The following is a 14382-nucleotide window of genomic DNA, read 5'->3' as shown; positions in this document are numbered from 1 at the left end:
GGAACACTAAAATAAGTGTAGCCCAGTGCAGTTGGGAGGGTGTGAACAAATAAATAGTCAGGGATAGAGTCTTATGCAGTCTCCCTTGCTCTTAACTTCCCATGAGGTTTACTATGCTATGGATAGTGACTTAGTAAAAAGCACACAACTGCTGAGAGTCTGGATTGACAAAGGATTTTCAGACAAAGGATCCTCTATGGCAGCAGTTATAGAAGGCGCCAGTAAGCATGGAATAGCAGAAAAAGGAGAGCAATTAAAAATTAAAGAAGATGGAATTATAAACATCACAGGAAACTTTATGGAATATTTCAACAGCTAATTTTATCTATAACTGAGTACAATTTAAACTTTAATCATACCAGAGTTTGAGACAAAGTCATCAGATGTGAAGATTACAGAATGGGTAGTATAGGAGAATTAGGAAAAAAGAAAATGTTTTTGAACTAGTCAGAAGGCACAGCTAATTCAAAGCAAAGGCATTTAATTAAATAGAATAGGAAGAAAGTAAGTAACAAAATATTTCTCCTAAAAATCTAGGACACACTCTCCCACAAATACATATGCCATTTATGGGAAGAGTAGTTACGTATAGAAAATAGATGCTAAAGAATATGCCCAGCCAGGGCATATGAATTGAAGGGTTACTTATACCTCTAAGGTTTCCAGTGTCATTGCATGGCTTATGTTGAATCTGTTTCCAAATCTTCTCTTGTATCATGCAGTCTGTAGTTCTAGTAGTTCCAATTGGATATGAGGCACAGCAAACTAATTTTTTCGAGGCACTGTTCCCTGCTCATCATTCATGACCATTGCTTGACAGCATTTCACTGGTCCTGAGGTTAATGTTGATCATTACTTGGAATGCTTTTCTGAAGAATCAAAATATGGAGCTTCTTTCTAATTTCAACTGAGAATTTCCATAAAAGTAAGACAAAATGCTTCTATTTTGAAACTATAAATTTCACCTCTTAACAATGTTGTCTTTGAGTTTTGTGTGCCTTAAATGTTTTCTGTGAAACCTTTCCAGAGACATTAGCACATATTCTGATCTACTGCTACTTGACTGATGCATTGCTATTCCCTCTCGTACTGTAGTACAAGTAATCATATGAAAACTGAAGATACACGAGTTTCTAGATCTGTGAGCTGATCAAGAGCATTGGAGTTAAATTGTTTCTGCAACTATATGCATTGCTAAAACATTGTCTGAATGATGCTCTGTGTCTTTATTTCACTGTAATTGTTTTGTTTACCACAGAGCGACCGAGACTGTGAGTCTCCATGGGATAGCTGGATCTTTGTTACACTCCAATAAGATTTCTACTGAGGGACTTCCTTGGTGAAGGATCAACTTTCTCTAGACTTCATCTTCCTCCTGAATCACAGGCAAATGACTTTCTTCTTAGAGATTAGTAGTCCTGGAGTGTTGGAATCCTTACAAAGTGTTAAGTCATTACAGTTGATAGAGACAATAATTATCTAATTTAGCATGGTTCAGTATGATTGATCTGATCCTACGAAGAGATGTTATAGGCCAGAACTTGAAACAAGGTACTAAGTAGAACTGATAGAAACAATGCTTGTGTTCACACCTTTAGAGAGCTCATATAAGCAAGAAGCTCTTAGGGCCAGAGAGCACTCTGGGAGGAAACCCATAATCCCACTCTCGGATCCTACAATCCCACTCTTGGAGAAGGAGCATAAATAGAGCTTCAGTGAGCCAGTCAAAGCAGTTCAGGAGAAGCCGACTCTAGGAGGCTCAACCAGATTCATTCATCCCACCGTGGTGGCTGGCCTCCTGAACTTCCCCCACTGAGACCAAAGCTGGTCTGAAAGGCTCTCCAGAGAGCTGCCCAAGCCCCAGGCAAGGAGATAAGACTCGGAAGGAGCACTCTGGGAGAGTGAGAGCCAGAAGCCCTCTCTCTGAGGCAAGAGAGATTCATTCCATTTTCCACCTTTGTGCTGGCTGGAGGCTGAAGGACAAACATTTGGAGGAAACTCTTGTAATCAAGCAGAAAGATAGGCCTCTAAGAAAAACCAACGGGGCTATTTTGGAAAGAGAAAATAAACATTTGCATTTTATCAGCTGGCTGCATTTTGAGGTGATTATTACTTTTAACTGAAACTTAGGCTGCCTCCAGAACAATTCCCCAAGAAACCTGCTCCCAGAGAGAACCTTCATATATTAAAGAAGAAGAACACCACACTTGAGGATGCTCTAATAAGCCAAGGGATACCTTATAAAAGTTTTTATTAGCTTGAGACCAGGAAAAGCTTCCTGTTCAGAAGAAGTTGGTTAAAAGAGTTCTTAAGTTATGGAAAGATTGGCCCACGGTATATTAGAATCCAAATTTGGCCTGAAGAAGGGCTTCTCTATTATTACAAAGATGCTTTTCAAAAATTGTGACTAGTGAGTTTTTAAAATTTAATTTTCAGTAGGAGATAAACAGGGGAAAACTTTACCACTAAGTGCTTCCATGTGTCTTTCTTGTTGTAGTCTGTTTTGTGGCTCAATAAATCAAACTAACTTTTTCTTATGGCCTGTCAGCCAAAGGAAAAAGAGTATAAAAGAGTACAAACTTTTCCTGCAGGCCTTTCTCTGTCCTTATCTCTGTCTCTTGTCTCTCTCTCTATCTCTGTCTCTCTTTCTTTCTTTCTCTCTGTATTTCTAACTCCAGAGGTCAGAGAGATGAAAATAGATAGAAGGGAAAGTAATCTGTACCAACTACCTTGTGCCAAGTCTACAGAAATTCATGGCATTATAAACTAATTAATTGGAGACTAAATTTATTACTGAAATGTTTCTCTATTGTGAATTTCATTTCCAAAATATGAATTTTTAAAAAATATGCAGCACAGAATTATTTGAGTAGTAGTCTGATTTTCTATCCTAGGAAGACCATTAGAAGGGTGTATCTCCAATCCTTAGAATCTTGTGGGGGGAAAAAACTGCAGATAGTAGGTACCTAGAAGAAAGATGACATGTGTACTTTAGCCACCCTCTTAAAGTATCTGGGAAGTGTTGGTTAGAACATAAAGGAACTATTTTGGTTCAATGGGTGATTTTAAAAGAACCCAAAGCACTATATATTTATTACTTAGAGGGATTATTTAGAAGGACTTAGGAGTGTGGCATTTCCCCCTTCATTCCCTTCCTTGATCCCTATCTGGAAAATTCACATAAATTTTTTTAGTTCTTCTTTTATACCAGGGGAATAAAGGTCTGAATTATTATGGCATTAAAAGATAAAATATGTTCATATTATATAATATTATGCATATATATAGTATATATGTATATTATATATCTAGTATACATATGGTACACAAATACAACCACACATGTATATATAGTATCCAATACTAAGCATTTCTTTCCATTTCCAAGTTTTAAACTTTTTCTATGTTGTCTGCAGACCTTTATGTGTCATCTACAGCTTCCACAAAACCCTCTCCAAATTTCCATTTAATTTCTTATGCTAATCTGTGATATAATTAAACCATCATGGGGAGAGTTGTGATGTTGAAGGGATAACTGTATAGTAAATGTAAATACTGTGTACTGGTCCTGAATGCAACTGGTATAGAATACCATGGGTGAAGGTAGAATCCTCTTGACTTAATTTTTCCATTATTCTTTTTCTTTCCTGATTAGAAAAAAATTTCCATTGGGCAAATTCTGAGCTTGGCTTATGATTCCCTGTGAAAATGTGGAACTTTTCTGTTTGACTAGCTGTTAAATATAACATCTCTGGAAGCAAATAGAACTGATGGAGTTTCTCCCTATTATGACTTATGTCAGAGAAGTCTAAGCCCCAGATAGTCATGATATTGTCACAACTATGTGAGGGTCACCTCTAGTCATTTAATCTTTGTATCAAGTCACTGGATTCATATGACACTGGAGAAGAAAGTGAGACTGCTGACTTTGCATAGTCTTCTCTCACTTAATTCTAGTTCATTTGCATGTCATAGCAACACCTGCCTGATGCCATGGATCTCTTAGAGAAAGACAAACAACAACGAAGTATAGCCATGTTCCTCCTTTTCCTTAGACAGCAGGTTTCTATAATCAGGGCAGTTGAATAGTAAGAGTTTTTTCATTAAAATTCTAAATTTCTTAATTAATAGATTGATATTATGATATCTTTTAATTCTATAATAGGATTCAACTATGAAAGCTCTCACTAGTTTAATCTGATTTTGTGTTCAACATCATGTCCTAAGAATCTAAGTAAATGACTAATTAATTTAGCCATCCTCTTGATAATAGTTTTCTTGAAGTATTTCATTCTTTTAGGATGATGTGAGGAAAACATGTATCCTTAAAGGAAAATGATAGGATAAGGATATAATTTTTTCTTAATTTAATGGAGTTTAACTAAATCTAAACTTCAAGAAAGCAATAAGATTAGATTTAGATTACAGATTGTAGAGGGCTGGAACTCTGAAAAGGTGTACTTGAATCTAAGACAGCAGCACTTAAGGCTAATTACTACCTCAATGTGAGATAATGGTTCTATAAGTATATACTTAGATGATATGGTAATATGATGGCTCTCCTCACCATGTGGTGAAATAATCCATGGTGAAATAATTATAGATAAGGATTGGAGGATTTGGGGAAAGAGATCAGAGTCTCTCTGCTGCAGCAGTTGAGGAGAGAAGACTTCAGGCTCCAAATTCAAGAGTTCAGGATTCATCTTTAATGAGCCAAGTGCCAGCTTGCCTGCCTCCTTCACTTATCCTCCTAAAGACCAAGGACTTTGACTGATCCTGACTCTGACTGATCCTGAGACCTTCCAGAGAATTAGCCCAGATATTATTACAGATTTTACATAAAAAATTACCTTAATAGTTGTCAGGAAATTTAAATCATTTTCCAATTTTTAAGTCTTTGATAATATTATGAGATAGAAGAATTTATTTTTTTTTCAAGTCAGGTACTTATGGATCTTTTCAAGATTCTTCCTTTAGCCTGTTTATGGATTGATCAAATCAGATACAAAATTTGGGGAGAGATAAAAAGAACAAGTGATATGTAAAAACTGAAATTATCTGATGTTTCAGGTAAATTATGAATTCCTAACTCAGTATTATTTTTATAGCTCTGTTAATAGGCATAGATATATAAGATCTGAACTTGGGTTTGCTTTTTTTTTTTTTTAACCACCTGAACTTTTATTTGTTCTTTGTTCTCAAAGAGGATCTTGACATTGGGGAAGTGATACCATGATATTCAAATGAATTGGTTTTAAATGAGGGAGGGCTATGCAAGGTCACCTGCCTCACAGTTTCCCTCCAGAGCTATCTGGGTCCTGTGCTTAGATATAAATCAGGATCACTAGAGATGGCCCTGGATACAATAGAAGGGAGATCTGAAGAGATGTGTTATGTTTTTTCTAAATTATGCCAAGATTTGCTACTAGCAGGCTTTAGCAACATTACTTAGAGAATCTGTACAAGTTGACCTGGAATCTGGAGGTCAGCAAAATAAAACCTCCACATACCTGCCCTGCTCCATATACAGTTGCTTGTGAAATAAACAAAAGGTGCTTGCTAGACTCCTGAAGATCATGGATACTGCCAAAGGGCTTAATGCCTTTAAAAACATAACTATATTGGATTTCTTTATTCATCTATTTTAATTAGTTTACTCCCACCTTCAATGTCTCTGCCTAGATCAACTTTTTTTTTTTTCTAGGTAACTGGTAGGCTCTTTGATTCTTAGGTCTGAAGGAGAAATTATAATTATTAAACCAAAGTGACTTCATTTTATGAGTAGCCCTCCATTTTGTGACTATAAGCTTTGCCTTTGATCATTGAGTTTTGTTTCCTTCAGATATTTTCTGTGAATCATCCTCTTCACCTTAAGAAATCAGCATGTGACTTGATCCAGTCATAGCTTGGCTAATGTATTCATATTTGTATTGTGTAAAATGTACTTGTTCTATGTAAAAATTGTATAAAAGCCAAAAAGCTATGATCCTGTGAATCCTTGAGCTGACCTAAAGCCTTGGATACAATTTGTTTCTGCAACTACATACTTTGCTAAATAAATTGTTGGCTGGATTTTATTCCATGTCTTTATTATACCATAACAATCTTGCCTAGAGAGTTAAGGTACAATAATTTTAAGAAGGCAAGTGATTAATACCCCTAGATGGTGGAAATCCTTAGTTGCTTTTCTCCCACCAAATATGTCAATTCTCAGGTCCTTGTCTGCAGCAAGAATTAACTCCCTAAAAATTGCTCATTCATAGAGTCAATTTCTTTTAAACAGAAGAGTCCCTTAGGTAAGTAGACATTCTAAGATTTCATTTCATTCAAATTTTCAAAGAATGTCTACTTAAATGAGGGAGGGCTATGCAAGGTCACCTGCCTCACAGTTTCCCTCCAGAGCCATCTGGGTCCTGTGGTCAGATACAAATCAGGATCACTAAAGATGGCCCTGGATACAATAGAAGGGAGATCTGAGGAGATCCAGCCTGAAAGTACAAGTGATACTGAGGGATCCCATTTTTATTAGAATGAGAGTTTTTGATCTGCTCTATTTCTAACCTGGGATAATTCACCTTTCCTTAGGCAATCTGGTAGCCTTCTAATTCTGGGGGCTGACCCAATTAATGCCAAACTTATCCAAGAACTCCCAAATTCGGGAGAGCCCCCAAATTCAGCCTCTCCAGTAGCAGGAATGACAGGAATTCACCACCAAGGATTTAATCTATTTTCAAAATTTCAACTTCATGTTCTCATCAGGGCTTATCTCTATATTTACACTTTATCTGATTTATGTTAAGAAGTCCTTTAAATGACAAATTAAAAGTTGGTTTCCCAATTGCACCCAGTCATCATCCTTTTAAGTCAGTACTTTTAACAAACTACCCAGGACTGAGTCTGATTCTCCTCAGTTTTTTCAACTTCAATATGCATTTTAGTTTACTATGTAAACGAATAGGAAATAGAAAATGAGAAAAATAAAATAATTTGAGTAGAGGCACTGCTTCAGTCATTACTCTCCATCCCAATTGCTTTAATTCTTTGTTTCAAATTTCTGTAGGGTCTTTGGGGGAAAAAAGACATAAGTAAACCCATGAAGAAGCCATAACACTCACAAAATGAATATATATAAAGAAGCAAAGGAATGTAATACATATTTCTTATGTTATATGGTAAAAAGTGGTTGGAGGAATTTCCTATACCTTCTATGTATATCCTATCTTTGAAAATAGATAATTAACTGAATGAAGGTAGAAACAGATTCATGATTTCCTAAAAATAAATCAAACAAATTTGTGTACTCCCTATCCTCTCCCCCACATATATTGAATAGGGACTCAATAAACACATGCAGCAGGAGTTTTAATAAGGAAATAATTCCTAAATGATGAAGATTTTGAGGAGATGTATATAAGAAAAGGGGAGATATCACTTGGCTGGTATTAGTGGGGAGGACATTCCACAAGAGGAAAATGGACTCTAGTCCTTGGGTGATTCAGACATAGAAGACAAAGAGTCATTTTACAGAACCATAGGACTTAAAGTTGGAAGGGACCTTCAAAATAATCTGATGCCAGGATAATCTAGTGCAACCAGCTCATCTTACAAAGGAGAAAATTGAGCCTGAAAGAGATTTTTCAAAGATCATAATGATATTAAATATGAGTTGGAATTTGAACTCCAGTTCATTGATTCCAAATCCAGTTGGCTTTCTAATACTACATATTGACTACCATACTGCTTTTGCCAATGTATGCATAAAATTTCTTTGATTGAAATAAGGAAGGAAAATAAATAAGCATTTATATAGTGTCCACAGTACAATAGGCACTCTAAGTGTTCTATAAAAGCCATTTCATTTAATCTTCAGAATAACCCTATGGTATTATCAGTCACACTAGTAGTTGAGGAAACCGAATTAAAAAAAGGTGAAATGACTTGCCTGTTGTCACACAGCTAGTAAATGCCTGTGACTTCATTTGAATTCAAAGCTTCCTGATTCCATGCCTAGCTCTCTATCAACCGCACCACCCAGTTGTCTAAGTGGAAGGAGTCATTTAGTCATATCTGATTTGGCAGGAATATTAAAGGTCATCAAGTCCAAATCATAGTAAAAAAAAATCCTGTCTACACTGTACTCAATAAATGATAATTGAATTTTTCACTTAAAGATCTCTTATAAGGAGAGATTCCTTCTAAGATAGTCAATTATGATTTTGAATAGCTCTATTTCTTAGGAAGTATTCCTAGACCTTTATCCTGGATGGGTCTACTTGTAACCTGCATTAGAGGCAGAGTGTAATATAGTAGAGTATTGTCTCTGAAGTCTAGGATCTGGATTCAAATTCCATTTTGATACTTAATACTGGTGACCCCAGAGACAATACTCCTAAGACATATGATAAGTCAAATACATATTTTTAAACAAACACATTATTGGGATTTTAAAAAATAACAATATTTCTATCCTTGATGATGTACCTGTCAATTAGTCCAGACTATTTCAGAAAGCAATATGGAACTATCCTTCCCCCCTCCCCACCCCAAGTCAGTAAACTATGTATATCCTCTGATCCACTCATGCTAGGTCCATACCAAAGATATCAAAGAAAGGAAAATAATAAACCACACACATACAAAAATATTTAGAGCAGCTTTTTTTTGTAGGGATAAAAACCTGAAAACTAAGGGAGTGAACAATTAGGAAAAGACTGAACAAATAAGAGTATCTGAATATAACAGAATTATTGTTTCATAAAACATAACAAAATGAGCATGTCAGATGTAACTGAAAAGATTTCTATGAACTGAAACAGTGAGATGAGCAGAACAAATTACATAATAACAACATTGTGAGGATGAGTAACTTTGAAATACTTAAGAACTTTGATCAGCACAAGGATCAACAATGATTCCAAAAAAAAAATGATGACAAAGAATGCTAGCCACTGCTTGGTAGAGAGGTGATGGACTCAATGTGTAGAAATGAAATGTACATTGTTGGACATGATTTATTTATTTTTCTGTTGTATTTGTCTACATCTGAGAGACCACATTAAAGTTGTCAGCATTTATTGTATTTCTTTCTGATATTTCCAATAATTCAGTTAATTTTTTTCCTTTAAGTATTTAGAAGATGTATTTTTTGATGCATATGAGTTATCACTGATATTATTTTGTCGTCTGCAGTGTCCTTGAGCATAATATGGTTTACCTATTTACCTCTTCTAACCATTCCTATTTTGGCTGTTGCCTTGTTTGAGATCCTGTTTGCCATCTCCAGCTTTTTTGTATTCTGCTGAAATATAATAGATTCTACTTCAATTTCTCATTTCAACTCTAAATGAATTTTATATTTTTAACAAAGGCAACATGCTTCTGTTTTTTCTTTTTCTTTTTTTCACTTCATTTTTAAAAAACTGTGTAGAGTATATTAAGGGCAGCTAGGTGGTGAAGTGGATAGAGTGCTAAAATTGGAGTCAGGAACACCTGAATTTAAATCTGTACTTATACACTTATTAACTGCGTGACCCCAAAGAAGTCACTTAACCCTTTTTTCCTCATCTGTAAAATATAATGAAGAAGGAAATGACAAACTTTGCTAATAAAACCCCAAAGGGGTCATGAAGAGTCAGATATGACTAATTGATTTAACAACAAGAACATTTTAATGTAGATTCTTTTTGGTCCATTTTTTGTGATGATAATTTATTGTTTGATTTTGCACACTTTCTTCTGTTCTTGAGGTGATTTTAGGGGGAATGGACTTTATTTATTCTTTAATTATTTCTATTTCCCTATGTGAACATGTTATCCAGAGCACTGGTGCCTCTTGTTAAGTCTACTCTGAATAAAGTATGTGCCAGCTTCACCCCAGAGTAAATGAAGAAAGAATACCAGAGGGGAAAACAGATAGGTGATATAAATTAAAGATCCCTGAAGAATCCGATGGGCCTAGAGTCTAGGTCAAGAGAGCAGGACATTTTCATAATTTTCTGTAACATCTTCATGATTTTCATCAATGGTCCCATCTTTCCATGTTGGGACACTAGTGCTATATGTCTTGACTTCAGAATATGTCACGGAGGAGTCCTGGAAGAGAAAAAAAAATAGATGAGGACATGGAGGATAAAGAGAGAAGTGCCACAGGAGAAGAAAAGCAGGAAATATGACTCACCTTGTCCTCTGGAGGGGTCACAGAGCTGTTGGCTGTGGAGAGAAAAGAGGTGTTGAGTTGTATGAAATGACCTTCCCACAAAGAACCCACACCTCATATTCAGTCTTACCACCACAACCCCTGTGCCCTCATTGCCCCCCATATTGATTTTTCTTTCTTTCCTATATCTTTAAGTTCTAATTAAGTCAGCTTTCTTTTTCTTCTGTCATTTAATTCTTGTCTTTTGTTAAATCTCTCCAAAACTCTACAAATTCATAAAGTCTTACTTTGCATTGTGAATGCAGTGCCCTTTCCATCTCTTCCCTTAGACCTCACCTAAGCAATGTGAAAAGAATAGTTGCTTTAGGTATTTGCTTCTTATTTTTATGATCATGAGAACCTGATAGAAGCCTTTTCTAGTTGCTAAAAATACTTGTTATTGCTCTCTTAATGTGATAATCTCCAAGAGTCAGAAGCTTTCTTTTTTTCCCAGTAGTGTTTCATTTCTTAAAATATATGCAAAGATAGCTTTCAACACTCATCCCTGTAAAATTTTGTGTTTCATTTTTTTCTCCATCCCTTCCTTACCTCCCATTCCCAAGACGGCAAGCAATCTGATATAGGTTAAACTGGGCAATTCTTTTAAACATATTTCCATATTTGCCATGTTGTACAAGAAAAATCAGATCAGAAGGAGAAAAACACACGAGGAAAAAAAACAAGCAAGCAAATAACAGCAAAGCTGAAAACATTATGCTTTAATCCACATTCACTCTCTATAGTTCTCTTTCTAGATACAGATGGCATTTTCCATTTCAAGTCTTGGAATTGTCTTGAATCACCCCATGGTTGAAAAGAGTCAAGTTCATCATAGTTGATAATCACATAATCTTCTTGTTACTGTGTACAATATTCTCTTGGTTCAGCTCATTTCACTCAGCATCAGTTCATATTAGTCTTTCCAGACTTTTCTGAAATCAGCCTGCTCATTATTTCTTATACATTCTATTACATTCTATTTTATTACATTCATATACCATAACTTATTCAGTCAATTATCCAACTGATGGGCCTTCAATCAATTTTTAGTTCCTTGACATTAGAAAAAGGGCTGTTACAAACATTTTTTGCTCATGTATATTGCTCAAGTCTTTCCCCCTCTTTTACAATCTTTTTAGGATAGAGACCCAATAGAGACACTGCTAGACCAAAAAATATGCACAGTTTTATATCCCTTTGGACATAGTTCCAAGTTTTTCTTCAGAATGGTTGAATCATTTCACAACTCCACTAATGATGGTCAGCAACTTTTTATAGAAAGTGTCTACAAGTTTTATGGTTCTTAATTTGCCTAATAGTTCCTCTTAGAGTCCCTTAATAAAGGAAAGGAACAAGTTGTGTTCTCAGTATGTACAATAGAAATTGGACACTCAAGAGAAATAGCCAGATCCCAAGTAAGAGCAATTTTTCAGAGACAGAATCAGGAAGAGAAGTTACTCAAAGATGTATCTATATCCCCTCCCAAAAGATTCCAAAAGAGGTGAGGAAAGAGAGAAGGTTAGGCTAATGTTCCACTCTTAATATTGCCTCTCAGAATGTGTCCAGTAATATGTACCTGGAAAGCAGCTTGTCACTAGCCACATGAGAATACAATCTTCCTGCTGTGCCATCTGGTGCACCCTCACTCTTCCAATTTGTGACCTCTAGTATTTGACTTAGGATTGTGCTAATTAGTGAGAGTTCACTGCAAATCCCAGCCACTCCACAACACCATCTTTCTGCCCCATTGGCAGCAGTTGTCCCCCACTTCTTTCTTCACATGTTCTATCACTCATGCTTGTAACAGTAAAGAAATCAATTCTATTAATGCTATGGAAAAGGTACATCACTTGATTACCTTATCATTATGCTTGTCATACCTGTAACTTTACCTTTTCTGGATCATCATATTCCTCCACCTCTCTCTCAAATGAAAACTCCTTGAGAAAAGGGACTGACCTTTCTTTGAATTTGTCTAACAAGAGTCATCCAAAGGACCATGCTCAGAATTGTCCTTCCTTATATGGCTGGGCATATGAGAACTTAATGGCCTTTGTTTGTCTGGTCACATAATGACAGTGCTAAAAATATTTGGGGTTTTGAAATGACAGGATGTCCTCATTGGTGCTGGGCAGTTGATTGTAGCAATAACTGGGGGGCTAGTGGATAGTAGAAGCAGCAGAAGGATGAGCAATGCTCCATTTTATCTTGTTTATACCTTGTTTGTACATAGTTATTTGTTTTTCTTTGTATCTGTAGGGATTAACACAGTATTTGACACATTGTAGACTTTTATTAAATGCTTATTCACTTAATTTAAATACACAAGGGATACAATAGAAACTGAAAGAGGAGACAAGTTTGCGGAACTAAGCAATGAGGTGCAAAAGCTTATGGGTCTACTTACTGAGCTCAGTATGACTCCATCTGCCTCTGGTTTTTAGTGTTCAGAATGGGAGTTATGGGAAAGTTGTTGACTTTCCATTTGGGAGAACAGGTACAGATAGTGAAGGATTGTCTCCTTTCTGTCCCAGTGAGGCAGAAACTAGTTCTAATGTGAATTCTATTCTTTAAAGTTATATTTATACTACCTGAATAGTTTCAATTTCTTTTGTGGGTTGGATAAATATGACTTAATTTTGGTGTTCCAACTCCTAGGTTTTTTTCTGGCTTTGAGCTGAGTCCAGTTAAAAGATAGAACTCTTTAATTATCATCTCTTAGGAACTTAAAAAAAATAAACTTTACAAAAGGCAGAACTAAACTGGATCTAGGGTTTTACTTTTTCTCTAGGCTAAAAAAAATTAGTTAGGGCCCCATTTTGCTATTTGGGACAAAGTTGAGCTGTTAAGGCATGCAGTTTCACTTTCTCCTATTCTGCCCTGTACCTCCTAATCCATGAATTTTACATTTCTCCTTGGTTCTACACTGTCCAAACAGCTTAGGAGATGCATGCTGATAAAATGGCCATGGGCTGTCCAATCTTCTTATTGGCTAGTCTTTCTCTGTCACCAGGATACTCTGCTTATTGGATATAGGACATCCAGAACTCTCCAACTCACAAGGTCACATCCAAGTCTAGATATATTCAACTTAAGAGTGGTTTTAATTACCATCTCAAGAAAGGAAACAGAAAGCAGAAAGTGTAACCAGCAGCCCAGGGACAGCTTGCCTACTTAACTCCATGTTTCACAAGGGGAAGAGAGTTTACAGAAAAGGTTCCTTACTCATCCACATAGAAAAGTGGAAATTTTCTTTTCTTTTGATTGCACCATTCCTCATCCACTTATCATTGTTATGGGGCATGCAATAATGAATGTGAGAAATACTAAAAAGTTAGGTCCGAACATTACAGTAACCCAGAAGAAAATTGACCAATTCATTGTCTGAAGGAAGGAAATTGTAATGAACTAACAGCAGAAAGCTTGGCTTGCTATTTTACTTACTGCTCCCTCTTCCTAGAGAAGAGTGGAGCCTACTTCTGGCCAGAAATGTCCAATTCCTCTGGATTCTCTCTCTCTCTCTCTCTCTCTCTCTCTCTCTCTCTCTCTCTCTCTCTGATAGCTGAATCTGTGTCATATATATTTCTAACATAAGAGATCATTCAGGGTTTGCTATAGCATGCACAATATCCATGCACAATACAGGCACAAATGTCCATTTTTCTTAGTGTTATATCACTGGATTATTGGAAATAGACCACAACATTCCTACATGGTCCCTGGACCAAGGAAGGCAACTCTGAACAGGTTCCAAGGAATGATCCTGATTGTATTTGTATCTCCAATATTCAGCACAGTGCCTGACCTATTATAAATTCTTAATAAATGCCTTTTTATTTATTTATATACTCATTTACTAGCTTATAGTGGGTGACTACGCCTCCCAGAACATACAGTTCTGTGGTTTAGAACATGGGTAGGGAACAGATGCTATCAGGATAGTCAGTTGATCCTATGACTGTATTCAAATAGATTTACTTCATGCAGCAAGGAAAGGAAACACTATGGTGACCAAGGATACATTTTCAGATGGTGCCATGCATTTGGGAATGTCTGGGAATCAGTCTAAGGACTTATTGATTAGGAAGAGGGTATAAAGAAAGTGAATTACACACAGTCACAGGCTTCATTAGAAAGTGACAATCAGGCCGAAGGACAGCCCTCCTAGGAATGGTTGCCATTACAGT

The 14382-nt window shown here is 36.1% G+C and overlaps 1 protein-coding gene across 1 annotated transcript in view; it reads right to left on the bottom strand.

Moving 5' to 3' along the window:
* Positions 1-9649: 9649 nt before the first annotated feature.
* Positions 9650-14382, bottom strand: part of LOC127561322 (Fc receptor-like protein 2) — a 31751-nt gene continuing 27018 nt past the window's right edge. The window contains exons 11-12 of the mRNA XM_051996604.1: positions 10178-10209; positions 9650-10092 (exon numbers count right to left, since the gene is read on the bottom strand). Coding sequence (XP_051852564.1) covers positions 9967-10092; positions 10178-10209 — 158 coding nt within the window. The 3' untranslated portion in view covers positions 9650-9966. The remainder of the gene's footprint in view (positions 10093-10177; positions 10210-14382) is intronic.

The sequence above is a fragment of the Antechinus flavipes genome, chromosome 4, assembly GCF_016432865.1.
Source record: "Antechinus flavipes isolate AdamAnt ecotype Samford, QLD, Australia chromosome 4, AdamAnt_v2, whole genome shotgun sequence".
In the NCBI taxonomy this organism is placed as follows: Eukaryota; Metazoa; Chordata; class Mammalia; order Dasyuromorphia; family Dasyuridae; genus Antechinus; species Antechinus flavipes.
Note: the sequence above shows the minus strand (reverse complement) of the source record. Positions and strands in the feature narration are given on the sequence as shown.